This window comes from Pundamilia nyererei, unplaced genomic scaffold (assembly GCF_000239375.1).
Source record: "Pundamilia nyererei isolate P.nyererei 1_Seehausen unplaced genomic scaffold, PunNye1.0 scaffold00003, whole genome shotgun sequence".
Taxonomy (NCBI): domain Eukaryota; kingdom Metazoa; phylum Chordata; class Actinopteri; order Cichliformes; family Cichlidae; genus Pundamilia; species Pundamilia nyererei.
Window position 1 is genome coordinate 6,213,513 of NW_005187404.1, and position 13,448 is coordinate 6,226,960.

The 13,448-nt window shown below is 40.2% G+C and overlaps 2 protein-coding genes across 6 annotated transcripts; one reads left to right on the forward strand and one right to left on the reverse strand.

Moving 5' to 3' along the window:
* The first annotated feature begins 43 nt into the window (after positions 1 to 43).
* LOC102192153 (arsenite methyltransferase) lies at positions 44 to 3,087 on the forward strand. Of its 3 annotated transcripts, none has more exons than XM_005720796.1 (10): positions 44 to 144; positions 420 to 553; positions 1,095 to 1,245; positions 1,321 to 1,457; positions 1,555 to 1,624; positions 1,728 to 1,809; positions 1,883 to 2,035; positions 2,107 to 2,249; positions 2,409 to 2,531; positions 2,789 to 3,087. In XM_005720796.1, the coding sequence occupies exons 1-10, from the start codon at positions 109 to 111 to the stop codon at positions 2,864 to 2,866; spliced, it is 1,107 nt and encodes a 368-aa protein (XP_005720853.1). In that variant the 5' UTR covers positions 44 to 108; the 3' UTR covers positions 2,867 to 3,087. The 3 variants fall into 3 exon arrangements, with proteins under 3 accessions (XP_005720853.1, XP_005720854.1, XP_013766810.1); XM_005720797.1 differs by having other exon boundaries at positions 1,904 to 2,035; XM_013911356.1 differs by lacking the exon at positions 44 to 144 and having other exon boundaries at positions 154 to 553; positions 1,904 to 2,035.
* Positions 3,088 to 3,154: 67 nt separating this feature from the next.
* aifm4 (apoptosis inducing factor mitochondria associated 4) lies at positions 3,155 to 13,288 on the reverse strand. 3 transcript variants are annotated; one of them, XM_013911350.1, is made up of 19 exons: positions 13,175 to 13,288; positions 11,367 to 11,475; positions 10,688 to 10,797; positions 10,496 to 10,605; positions 9,476 to 9,520; positions 9,309 to 9,390; positions 9,012 to 9,124; positions 8,818 to 8,904; positions 8,172 to 8,263; positions 7,939 to 8,069; positions 7,667 to 7,782; positions 7,506 to 7,577; positions 7,238 to 7,301; positions 6,967 to 7,043; positions 6,233 to 6,350; positions 6,022 to 6,141; positions 5,868 to 5,943; positions 5,666 to 5,770; positions 3,155 to 4,739 (listed from the first exon to the last, which is right to left on the reverse strand). In XM_013911350.1, exons 2-19 carry the CDS (start codon positions 11,465 to 11,467, stop codon positions 4,709 to 4,711), a joined length of 1,650 nt encoding a protein of 549 aa, XP_013766804.1. In that variant the 5' UTR covers positions 11,468 to 11,475; positions 13,175 to 13,288; the 3' UTR covers positions 3,155 to 4,708. The 3 variants fall into 3 exon arrangements, with proteins under 3 accessions (XP_013766804.1, XP_013766797.1, XP_013766801.1); XM_013911343.1 differs by having other exon boundaries at positions 11,367 to 11,456; positions 13,175 to 13,269; XM_013911347.1 differs by having other exon boundaries at positions 6,043 to 6,141; positions 13,175 to 13,269.
* Between the last annotated feature and the right edge of the window lie 160 nt (positions 13,289 to 13,448).

Consider the following 13,448-nt stretch of genomic DNA (forward strand, 5'->3'; position numbering starts at 1 on the left):
GAAGAACGGCCGGACGTGACCCCACTGTCGTCTTTCACACCGGTACACTGACTGAATTTTACACCATTTGAATTTAGTTTTTGTAATTTTGACAGCTTCTCGGAAGAAATGGCGACTAGTGAGGACGTGCGGGAAAATGTGAAGGTACTCTAGTCCTGAGTGTCGCCCAGACACTGCTCAGCTTTCTGTTCATTCACAGTTTATGGACATATTTTTTATTTTGTCCACAGTTATTCGAGCATTGCAGAATAGTTGCTCGGGCGTGATTGATTTATAACCAGTGGAATTTCTTTTGATTTTAATAAGTTTCTTTTCAGGTTATTTTATGTATTCTGCAAAAGAAAGGTTTGCGGTGTCCACTTTGCTGTACGTTGTCTTAATAAACGTGCATGAGGACAGCTGTTAATGTGGCTGTGCAGAAATACTACGGCAAGCGGCTGGAGTCCTCGGGTGATCTGCAGACAGGTGCCGCCTCCTGCGGATCGTCCTGCAGACCAGCGCCCAGAAGTGTTACCGAAGCTCTGAGTGAGGTTCACCCTGAGGTGACCAAAAGGTGAAATCTCGCTTTGGAATCATAAGCAATTAAAGGTGTTTTTATTCTTACCAGATATCAGCAGTGAAAAAAAATCCCAGCCGACCATATTTGAGTTACCTGAAGAAAGTTCCAGGATGATGCACTTTGTAATATTCAGTAGCATCTTCAAACATTTCTAAGCAGTGTTGTCTGTTTTTCTGTGGAGCAGAAGCCACGTGTCTGCTACTGTGACTTCAAAAAAAAAAGATAGACTCAATGATGGTGCCTGTAAACACAAATATGAATTTTTCCAAACTTCATTTAGGAAAAGCAAGGCCAAACACCATCACAATCACAAACTTTAGACATCTTACTACCAGACACCACATCTTTCCATAGATTTTCTTTCACTTATCCTGATCTTTTCACTTTTGCTCAGGCTGGAAGCATTTGGTCAGCTGACATGGAATAGACCCAGACAATCATATTATTGAGATTCCCACATATGGGATCATTCTGTACTGCCTGATTAGAGACAACAGGTTTTCCTGTAATGACTGGTGTTATTGGCTCTCTTCAGGTTCTTCGGCTGTGGTCTTCCATTTCCAGCAAAGCTCGAGGGCTGCAGAGTCCTGGATCTCGGCAGTGGCTCCGGCAGAGACTGCTATGCTTTTAGTAAACTGGTTGGGCCGAATGGACACGTGACTGGGATCGACATGACACAGGAGCTGGTAATTACAGGTTTCTGCACAGATGGCACTTTGATGTCTGCCCCTTCCTGATGTAGTTAATTCATGTTCTTTTAGATCACAGCAGCTCGTCAGTATGTTCAGTATCATCAAGATAAGTTTGGCTATAAGGAGCCCAACGTCACATTTGTCCAGGGCTACATGGAGAACCTCAACGAAGCTGGCATTCAGAGTGACTCCATGGATGTAGTGATGTAGGTTTAAATGATGTAGTTGTGTTGGCTGTCAGGTGAAAAAAAGGAGCTTTAATTTGGTTGTTAAAGTTTTTTCCCCTCTTTGTAATCTCTTCAGATCCAACTGTGTGATCTGTCTATGTGCTGATAAAAGAGCAGTGCTGCAGCAAGCCTACAACGTCTTGAAGGTTACCCTGACGAATCATCATTAACACAAATAAATGTTTACATGTTGTCACACACACACAAAGAAATATAGGAATATAAGGTGCACTCACTTATTTCATACAGGAGGGAGGTGAGCTTTACTTCAGTGATATGTTTGCCAGTAAGATCATCCCTGATCACATGAAGCAAGACGCAGTCCTGTGGGGTAAAACAAACACTGCTTCTAAATCCAGTTAATTCAAAGCCAACCATCTCTGCCGTCACCGATAACTCTTCAGTCCCCGTCTCCTCTGACTTAGGTGAGGGGATGGGCGGCTCTCTGTTTTGGCCCGATCTAATCTCATTGGCCCACAGCATGGGTTTCAGCTCTCCACACCTCATCTCAGCGAGCCACATTGTGGTCTACAACAGTGAGCTCAAAGCAAAAGCAGGTAACAAAGAGGCACATTTTCAGACAGCATTCACTCTGATTTCACAACTGAGCAAGCTCTTCATTTTGTAGGCGACATCAGTTATGCTTCAGGCACTTACAGGCTCTTTAAGCTGCCCAGAAGTCCAGCGATGTCAAACGCTACTGTGACCTATAAAGGGACGTTGGCAGAATTCCCAGATCAGCTGGACTTTGATTCCTCCCACTGCTTCAAGGTATAAAAGGCACCCTTTCTCTTATCAGCATGTACGCAGAGACATTTATTAACCTGCTTTTATTCTAAAAACACAGGTGATAATTAGTCTGGAAGTGTTATAGTTTTTAATTTCAGAAAAAAGACATATATCCAATTAAACTCTTTTCCTCTTACACAGAAAGACGTAGCAGTGCAGGTAAACGGAGAGATGGCAGCAGTCCTCCAGAGTTCCCGTTTCTCCTCCGACTTTAAAATCCAGATGTTGGATAAACAGGAGTCCAAGTCGGAGACAACGCCAGAGGTATCCAACACCACAAGTTCACTGTGGCTAAAATGCTTTTAAATTATAACTTTTTACCCCTTGAGAGCGAACTAAGAAAAACTCTTGAAGCTCTTTTCTGAACTGAGCGGTCGTCAAATCACGTTTTTAGTGATATTGACTGAGATGTCAGAACTCATTATTAAAGGTACAGGTTGTTAATTGGTGTTTTGATATGGGAAAGAGTTAACGCTTCAGCGTGCTTAAGTTATGATATTAACATAGTTTTATCTTCTCAGTATTGCCACCTCAACCCATTTCTGTTGGCTGATAAACTGGGATCCTCCGTGAAGCAGTGCTCTAAAACAAGCAAATGAAGAGGCAAGTGACTGATCTGAAGGCTCAACAGAAATGTTGTTTTTGAATTTTGGCTTTATAAAGACATAATTTTACTAACTAATGGGGAATCTTGTAGATAATCTCACAGATCGTGGCCAGTGACGTGTCTCCATATTTCATATTTAGACATTAAAATGTATTTTTGTAGAAAACACAAGTATGTTTCTCTGTAACACTATCAACTCAGAGTTTGAGCTTCTTTATGCTGATGTCATAATTACCATGTGAACAACAACATTTACAGAAGTGGAAATAAAAATACTTAATGACATAATAACCAGTGTTTAATATTTGACATGGAATTTTACAACAGCATAATAAAACGACTGCATTATAGGGGATTTAAACAGCAACATTCAGGTACTGAAGTGGATGCGTGACGAGCAGCTGCCGACAGGCTGACAGTGTTAAATACGAAATGACGTAAACATTCAGGGGTGTTGAAACAGAAAAGTGTCGCACATGTTTAACATCTTTACCACCATAAAGGAGTTGGTTATTTTAAGGAACCAAAACATGTTTAAAGATGCCGCACACTTTCTCATATCATAAGGAATACATGAGCTATGACTCTGTTGTATAATGTATTAAGGCACTACAGTACACATAAAAAAGAGGTCAAAAACAAACTTTTTATCTTATTTATCTTTCATGGGCAGTATTTTAAAGTGTTTTGTAAATGTTGTAAATGTAAATGTTGTATTCTCATGTGAAGTGTAGTGACGTGTGTGTTTAAGAAATTTGAGTGTATAGTATGAAATGAAAAAGACATTTAAGTAACTGAGAAAGTTGATAAACATTTTCAGCTCATAAAAACATCTAAATGCACTCAGTGGCCACTTTGTTAGGTACACCTGCTCAACTGTACAAATATTGAATCATCCAATCACATCACAGCAGCTGGTTATCTCTTGAAGTTCAAACTTAGTGTCTGAATGTGAAAGAAAGCTGCTTTAAGTGACTTTGAATGTGATGAGATTGTTGGTGCCAAACTGGCTGGTCTGAGTATTTCAGAAGCTGCTGATCTGCTGGGATTTTCCCACATAGAAATCTCGAGGGTTCACAGAGAACGGTCTAAAAAAAGAGAACATATCCAGTGAGTACTCAGCGTAAAAATGCCTCGTTCATGTTGGAAGAGAATGACCAGACAGCTTCAATCTGAAGCTGAAGGTAACCGTAACAAATAACCATTGGTTACAATAAAGATATCTAGAAAAGCATCTCTGGGAGCACAGTATCTCAAACCCTGATGCAGATGGGCTACAGCAGCAGAGGACCACACTGGGTGGCACTGCTGTCAGCTGAGAAAAGGAAACTGAAGCTTCAGTTTACACGGCTCATCAAAAATGGACAAGAGAATGTAAAATGTTGCCTGGTCTGATGATTTCTGTTGCGAGGTTTAGATGGGTCAGAATTTAGCGTAAACAACATGAAAGCGCAGATCCCTCATGTCTTGTCGCAGGGATTCAGGCTGCTGGTGGAGTAGATGTGTGGGGGATTTTTCTTGTCACAATTTAATGTTGCCTGCTAACCTTAACTACAGACTGTACCTTCCTAAGACATCACATCTTTAGTAAAGCAACCAGAAAAACATAAAAATAAACTAATTAAAGAGATCAGTGTGCACAAAGAGAGAATTCAATAAAGCTGTGACTGCTACTATAGTAACAGGGCTCTTTAATAAGAGCAGATAAGAGAAGCCGGCTAGTTTCCAGGCAGCCTGAGGCAGAAAGTGGATTAATTGATGTCATGTCAGACAGAAGGAGAGAAAACCAAAGCAAGAGATGACATCACTCATCGCTGAGAGGCGTAAATCCTGGTTATATCTGCAGCCAGCTCAGGTCTTCAGCTCTGAACAGAAGAGGAGAGGAGAAAACAAAAATTAAACACTGAGCAGCTTTCACGTTATAAGCTAGTGGCTTGGTTTATTATTTTTTAAAACATGAACTAAGGTTGGTTTTGGTAGCATATAGTAGTGGTTAAAACTGCTATAAATAATAGTTGTCATCAAATTTTACTTTAAGTATTTTTCATGTTTTAGATTGCAGGTTGTTTTAGCATAAACACACCAATAATACACTTCTCACTTCCTGCATAACACCATGTGGCAGACAGATGCCATAAGCAGCTAACCTATAAATCATAGTGAAGAATTTAGCATCTGAAGGACCAGATGTTCCTCTGAGAATTTAGTGGAAAGCAAACAGAGGCACCAGTGGATTTCAACATGACACATAAATGACAGACAATGTCGTCCCGTATGTCCTGCATAGGGTTTGTCTCTAGTCTGTAAAGAAAAGGATATAACTTCCAAGGCTAAAAAGTGACGCCAATGCAGAAGCTGCAGTTTTTCTAGTGACCAGCAGGGGGCAATGCATATGGCTTCTGATCACAAAGAAGTCAATGTCACTCCCATCAGTTAGATGGGAGATTAGATGTTCGAACATTTAATTTTAAAGGTAACTGGAAAGCAGCATGGTTCAATTCAATGTTATTTATATGGTGCCAAATCACAGCATATATATATATATATATATACACATATATATATATCACCTAAAGGTGCTTTTTTTTGGTAAGACCCTACAATCATACAGAGAAAACCCCAACAGTCAGAAAAAACTCCCGACAAGCAAGCACTTGGTAACTGTGGGAAGGAAAAACTCCCTTTTAACAGGAAGAAACCAACAACAAATGTAACTGCTATTACAGTTGAGGAACTAAACATTTTTGTATATTTTACAGTCTAACTTGTATAAATGCAGGACAGCACTCACTGAGCCTGTGCTTTTGTTAAGATTTGGCCTCTAGCCATCAGCTCTGCGATGCGAGCCACGGCAGGATCGAACATCAGGCTGGCCGCTGCCACCACCACATCATCCCTGTCCAAAAAAAAAAAAAAAAAAAGGGTAACGTGAGAAACTTTACACACAGAGGACGAGCTTATGGTCAGCTGTTCGGGGCTAACTCTGCACTCACTTTATGTAGAAAGCCAGAAATTTCCTTTCTTCCATTTTGCCTTTGAATATAATTTCTGTGTATCCTTCCCCATAGCCTAGAAAGAGGAAATGAGAGGAGGAACAAAGATTTAACAAAGCCTCATCTTAAAAAAAAATTACATTTTAAAGGTGACATTTAGAAGTCAACACTCCACCGGCGTATCGGATACTCTTCCCAAGCAAAACAGTCCAGAAGAAAGGAACAGACTCAATTTTTGTGGATTTCTTCAGCATATTCAGAGCTGCTACTCTTCCTGGTACAAAAGACATAAGGTTTAACTCGGCATTAAATCACCCATTATAAGTTTTCGACTGAATGAAAAACACAGTCCTTTAGCCTCTCACCGTGAGCGTGTGACATTTGCCAGTGACCAATGCTGACCCTCTGGTCGCCTCGAATGGTCAGAGGGAAAGAGGTAACATCTCCAGCGGCAAAAATATCTGGTACGTTGGTCCTCATGAACTGTTAGAATAGATGAATAAAGGCTACAGCAAGAACCTCAACATAAGACGTGTAAAATACATACGTGTAGCTATTCCCTCCATTCATCAGGGCACACAGTTAGGGCTATATTTTTTTTAGTTTTTGCCTCTGTATGTTTTCAGGCAACGTCTAAACTGGCCTTCCATGTCATTGAGTGAAATCAGTAGTTTGCACCTTGATGTAAATTCTCTCCATGACGCCATCTCTTGATTGTAGACTTTGAAAATAACACTTGCGCCTCCTTGAGAGTGTTAATGAATCTGTTAGATGCTGTTTTATTTATTTTAAACTGAGGAAACATTACTATGATCATGAACTTAGATTCATTCTTTGTAAGAATGAACCAGACTGTTGATTTGACAGGTTTATTTTGGTTAGCGGTCATCAGATGTGCAGATAATGTAAGAAAGAGACCTTTTCGAAGCAAAAGTTTTGATTTTTTTTAACGTAGGAAAAGCAAAAGTGTACTCATATCGACGATGCTGGCTCACCATCAAAGCTTACGGTAACAGTTAAAGAAACGTAGACACCTCTGGGTGCCATGCTTTAGTTATATCAGCATAAGTTCGGCTGTGCCCTCTACAGGCTGCGTTACCTTGTCAACAATCACAGCTTTCCTTGAATCCACTTCCACCTCGCTTCCTGCCAGTAAGTCTGAATTGGGGATTACACCTGAAAAACATATATTTGACTCTGATATTGGTGGAGCTACACAGGAAGTTTCTGTCTGACTTTGTTTAAAACAATCATCACTCATAAAGCAATGTTAGCAAACACCACACATCCCAACGTCTCCACACTCAAACACTCCCAAACTTGATTTGCATTTCAGGCAAACCTAAACACTGAAGTAGAAAAATAACTACCAATGCCAGCAATCACAACATCAGCCTCCAGGACTACACCACTCTTCAACACCACCTGCTTCACCTGAAAATCCCCCCCCAAAAAAAACATCAGTTATGGCTGTTTAAGCAGAATATATTAGACTTCAGAGATAATGGGTTATTTTACAAGTGATACCATGAGGGTTGATGTTTGATCTTTGTTACTAATGCTGCGGGTGACATGTATTCCTGTTCTACAATCATTAACCAAACCGTCCGTCATGAAAATAATGGCAGGCAGAGATACCTTCCCATTCTCTCCTCTGATCTCGGTGACTCGATCGTTCATGTGGAACTTCACATTTTTTTCTTCCAACATCTGAAAGTGAAAAACTGTGTTTTAATTATGTTAATTAAAAAAAATCCAAAAGAGTAGCACTGAAAACTGTTGTCATCATAGTCGCGCACTTGCATACTCAGCTGGCCGATCTCTGACCCCAGAGTGCGCTCAAACGGGTATTGAGTAGTGCCAACCATAGCCACACTGGCAGCTTTGTCTGAAAAGTAGGACGCCACCTCCATACCTAATATGCAAATGAAAAACACATCAGCGACGTGCACATTTGTGTGCCATAGCTGTCAGATATCTATGAGCAAAGAGCGTCACGTCAACCCCGATGGGCAAAAAGATGAAAGATGTCTCATTCTTTAACATAAAAAAAGAAACCTTATTTAATAACCTATGAAAGACGCTCCGGTAACAACTACTTTCTGGCCAAGGCTGGAGCTGTAAATGTCTTTGGCGTCTTCGTAACTCTGCAGTAACTTTACTCCTTCCAGGTCTGAACCAGGACAGGTGAGCGGCCGTGCCCTGTGAACAAAAAAAATAACATTTTAAAAAGGGACCACAACTTGTGACATGTTGTGACACATACAATGTACGTTTGCTTTTGCTCATTAAAGACGGTCTCACCTGCAGCCTGTTGCGATGAGGAGCTGGTCGTAACGCTGCAGAGTGCCGTCACTCATTTTCACTTCCTTCTTGGCCGGATTTACTGACACCACCTGCAAAGCAACGCACAAACCTTACACATACACAAAAACATACCCCTGTAGTCAAGTCACTTCACTGGCTCCCAGCTCAAAACACAATTACATTTAAAATCCTGCTCAAGTAGAAAAGTGCTATACAAGAACTTGTCCATTTACCATTTTACCATCTCCAGAATTAGATCCAAGCGTGCTGAGGGTACTTTCAGTTACTGACCCGAGGTCAGTTCCAGCTGTGTCTACATTCAGAAACAGACTTAAAAACCTTTCTTCTCTCACAGGCCAAGAAACTGGACTAAGTGTGTGTGGGTGTGCATGTGTATGTTTGCTTGTATTTTAGTTTTATTTTGCTGTTTTCATTGTAAACCTACACAGGCATTTATGTTTTTATCTGCTGTGCTAAGCACGTTGAGTCTGAGCATAATTAAATACAAAATAAATAAAACTGCTATTAATACTACACCGATTACCAAACAGCAGACCCTCTTAAGGCCCGCAGATCTTACTATTCCCCAAGAGAAGATTGATTTCCAAAACTTGGCGAGAGTGCATCAAAAATACATTCTAACCTCTTTCTTTGTCCACATCTCCATCCCGTATCGTTGATAAAAGTCCTCTGGCCGGAGAAGGATGCTGCTGCTCTCCACATTCAGAGCCTGAAAGAAGGAATGCCACTCACTAAAACCACTCAGAGAGAAAAACACAAATCAAAAGGCAGAAATACAAACACATGGGGCATCTACCCCCTTATCCTGGTGCTTACCTTGCTCAGTTTGGGTTTATCAAATGGAGGCACGGAGTCTTTAGTTATGATGATGATGCGACCCTGGTAGCATTTTTGCCGAAGTGTCTCAGCGCAGACCAGAGAGGCGGGGCCTGAAATTACAGTTTCTATGTTCAGGACTGTGATTTCTTTTTTATTTTTATACCTCCTAGTCTCTGTCTTCACTTTTGCCTGAATACTTTAAATAGTACAAAAAGCTGCCATGCCTTAAACCTGCCTGTCGGTTAAAACAGACTGATGAATATTTCCATCTCATATTCATTACAAAGTTCTCACCTCCTCCTATGAGCAGAATAGTATGTTTGACGTCCGGCACCACACTGCACATCTCTTTTACCCGTTTGGTTACGGTCAGAGACTGAGACAAACACACAGTGCATTGTAACACAACATAAAAGTGCACTTTGGTTCATTTTAATCGTCTTATACCTGATCTGCCTTACTTTTTTGTTGATTGAAACGTACACCTTGCCATCTTCAACTTTGACCTGTTAAATGAAACTACATTTATGATTGTTGCCTGACTGTAGGTGAACAGAATAGTTTCCCTGAAAACATTTTTAACAGGCAGAAAGTTTGCTGAACCATAATGAGATAGGATAACAGAACCAGACGTGTATAGGTTTAGAAAGAAAAGCCCTTTTCATACATTATTTTTGCCTTTTTTTGATCAAACGTTCTCTGTTTGAGAAGCTCAGATGCAAAAAAACCACAGCCTATCTCCTAAATGTTTTTCAAAAGCTCAAATATAAATATAAATATTGTTAAAATGATCTGAGCCCTTAATTAATTTAAACTCCTTTAATATATCTTTATTCTTTATACAATTACATTAAACTGGAACCAGAACTTCAACGGTATATTAGTCAAATCGTCTCATGAGCGATCACAATACACACGTTACTGCCTGTAAAAGTAACATGTATGACCTTGAACTTGAGCACAATCTGAGTGAAGACGCATTAGGTGATCACAGTGATCCAATTTTTGACCAAAACTGTAGGTGTAGTGATTCTGGTGAAGCGAGATGGGACAGATGAATGAGGGACACCTCACCATGGCATAAGCTGATCGACTCTTTGGGCAGGTGAGCTACAAAATGAATCCATCAATTTGTGAGAAAATGTAATAAACAATGGAGAAAATGACCCAAATGCAGGAAGCTACAGAATCAGAGGTCAAATCCAAAAATCCAGCTGTTGAATTGAGGTAGGTGTAAACCAAAAGTGAGGGATGAAACAAACAATACCACTCGCAAACTTCTTTAAAGCATTTGACCAAGAATATCTGACAACATGGCAGTGTTAGGCAGGAGGTGTTTGTATATATACTGCAGAGACGACTTTAAAGAAAGAAAAAAAAAGCCAACAGAAAATATTTCACAATACAGGAAGTGACTGAGCAGAAAACCAGAATCATGACAAAGAAAATCCTGGATGAACTTGTGATAAGTGCCATTTCACCTTGTAGCAGGGCAGACTGTCCAGACCTGGATAATCCTCAATATCTCCATTCCTGACATTGAAGCACGCACCATGAAAAGGACATCTCACTCTGTCACCAACCAGTGTCCCTGAATTAACACAGAGCATGCAACTTAAAAAGTGAAAGAAAGCGAGAAAGATAAATAGCCGAGACGTAACTTAAGTCCTTACCCTTGATCAGAGGTGCACCGTAATGAGAGCACCTGCCTCCAACAGCGCTGTACTGACCCTCGCTGCGGACTAGCAGCACCTTCTGATCCCCCACAGTTACTTCTTTCATTCTGCATGAACACAAAAGGAGCAAAAGAAGAAATCATTATAAAAACCTTTTTTGTTTTTTACCATTTTCCTCTTTTATTTTGATGTTGTTTCTAACGTCCCTCTGTTTTTTTTAAACTCCCTGTCTTTGTGCTCTTTCCCAACAGCTTGTAAATACCACATAGTGGATCACACAATTACTGTGCCACCCGAAGGTCGATCTGCACATCTTTTAAGATTAGCAGCAAAGGCCTGGCTTCAGGGCTTTCTGCCAAAGAGCTTTCTTATCCTTTAAACTATTTCATTTACTTCGGCCACTTGGTTTGGTTTAGGAAAATATAACATCTTGGGTTCAAATATATCCTTTCAATTACATTCACCGTTTCGTTAAGAAACGTTGGAATAAGATACCATGCTTCCCTGGGTGACAGATCAGGTCTTTGCTCCCGGTGTTTGTTTTTCTTAGATTTTTCGCTGTGTCGTATATGACCGTTGCTTCTCTGATCCCTCTGCACTGATTTTGAACTTTTGACCTGGTTTCCTGTTTGCAAAGGTATCACAAGCAGATGTGGTGAATTGCATTGTGACTTACTGTCCATCTTTGAGATCAGCCTCCTGACACACCAGTTCCGTCACCTCCTCCTGGGTCTCCGTTTGACCGGTTTCTTGGCACTGATTCATCCTGCAACACATTAACCACCCTAAGTAAACATGTTTGCTGTTAGAATGACTGGGTGGGCCCGCAGACTGCCAAGATTTATGATAATGCGTGTCTAGACCAAAGTCAGCTACAAACCAGCTTAGTAGAAAACAGACAACATGCAGGATATGGCCACGCATGAATGGATTTAGCTGCTGTGAAACATTTTCATTGCAAATACTTCTACATTTCAACTGAAACGCGTCTTGGTAATTAAATATTAAACATTAATCACAGCTCACCTATGTTTCTAATTAACAGAAGGTAAGAGAGCAAATGCAGAAAAAATATATATGTTGGGTACAGAAAACACTTTCTGCCTCGTTCTGCAGAATCGATGAAGATCATATACAGACTGAGCTGTACAGCAGCCTATTAGTATAACAAGGGTTCAAATGAAGTAAACAAGCATCATTATTTATATATAAGAAGGCCAAAACTTTAGGCTAACACTAAGACCAATAGGTCAATGATGTCAAACTAATTTTACATCATGGCTCACATCTTAACCTTTTCTTTACATGCTCTCTTTAACCTTATTACCCTTCATGCTACAGACAAAATTCAAACCATTTCAGAAAAAAGACGAGCTTTACGGGGACATTCGGTGTGTCATTGTAACACAAGACAGTCGCAAGGCACTGCTGCCTGATCAGCACATGGTGAAATCAGCGCTGCATAGATTTTACCATGTGCACTTCACATTATAGTAACTCCTCAGTGATTTTTTTTTTTTAGTTTTACAGCCAAAATGACTGAAGTAGTCTATCAGCCTGTATAAATCAGAATTAAGGGTTTATCGCCCTTTTTTTTTAGTGTAACAAAGTTTAACTACGCATTTAATTCCTGAAATAAATTGAGGAAAAGAAGTGCAATTCCATCAGTACATCTCAGGTTTTCTACATGACAATGAAATCCTGCTGTAGAGAGAGAAAAAAAACAGGAATTTTGTTGTCATTTAATTGTTTAACTAGAACTTTTTAACTTATTATTTGTCATTATAATTATTATTAGTATTATTTTTATTAATGGCACCATAATGAACAGCCAAGGGGGAAAGGTCTTTATCAGCAGGAAAAGCTGTAAAACTTATACAAAAAAAACTTTTGTATACGATTTGTTGATAATCTGTTAAACATAAATGATGTCAAGACACAATGAGATTAAAAATTCAGAAGCTGCAATCAGTTGTTGCCTGTTGTGACTTTTATACATCTTTATTTATCCAGGTAAACAGTCTCAAGAGAGACTTGGACAAGCTGGCGGCAAAACATAAAAGTTCTGTAGAGATATTTTAAGAAATAAAATGGACTGGGCTGATAACAATGTCAAACACGGAGTGGGGACAATAAAGCAGAGTCATAGTGATGCTTGCAAAAACTGGCCACCTCTTTATTTCATATATCACAATACCTGTTTAGCTGTATAAACAATATTTAAACAACGAAAAAACAAAACAAATAACAAACATGTAAATAGCAAAAATCACTTTTTGGTATGACATCGGAGTCTTTGCCGTCAGATTTTGGCCCCCGTGCCCTATGTTTGACACCCCCGCTATAGACTGTGATTTACATCTAGCTTACAGCGATATCGAAATCTCCGCGTGCAGAAACTACGCATTATTTCCACGTATACAATAAAAATACAGCTAGCTGGTTTAAAGAGACAAACAGCGAGCCCCGTGAGGCTGCACTCACTTGTTTCCTTGCAGCTGAGCAGCACGGAGGAGAATGCCAGACTGTCAGATGAACACCCCCCGCGTGACAGCCAGCCGGTGCCGCGAGCTCCTCCCTCAGCCAACCGTAACCGAGGAGGAACAATAAAGGGATTGACAATGGGCTGCACAGCACGTATAGCGTATACAGTCCGTATACGGGAGGAACAGACCGTACAGTTACGCCATGAAAAAAAAAGATTAGCGCTGACTAACGAAGGATCAGTACGAACACCTGTGTACCAGAGGATAGATAC

Excerpts from the sequence above, each read along its gene's own strand:
- LOC102192153 (XM_005720796.1), top strand. The coding sequence starts at position 109 with ATGGCGACTAGTGAGGACGTGCGGGAAAATGTGAAG. Across the intron at positions 2,250-2,408 it reads ATTCCTCCCACTGCTTCAAG|AAAGACGTAGCAGTGCAGGT; the intron begins GTATAAAAGGCA and ends CCTCTTACACAG. Across the intron at positions 2,532-2,788 it reads AGTCGGAGACAACGCCAGAG|TATTGCCACCTCAACCCATT; the intron begins GTATCCAACACC and ends TTATCTTCTCAG.
- aifm4 (XM_013911350.1), bottom strand. The coding sequence starts at position 11,467 with ATGTGTTGCAGGATGAATCAGTGCCAAGAAACCGGTCAAACGGAGACC. Across the intron at positions 9,521-10,495 it reads ACAGTCTGCCCTGCTACAAG|GTCAAAGTTGAAGATGGCAA; the intron begins GTGAAATGGCAC and ends TTCATTTAACAG. Across the intron at positions 6,142-6,232 it reads GCAAATGTCACACGCTCACG|GAAGAGTAGCAGCTCTGAAT; the intron begins GTGAGAGGCTAA and ends CTTTTGTACCAG.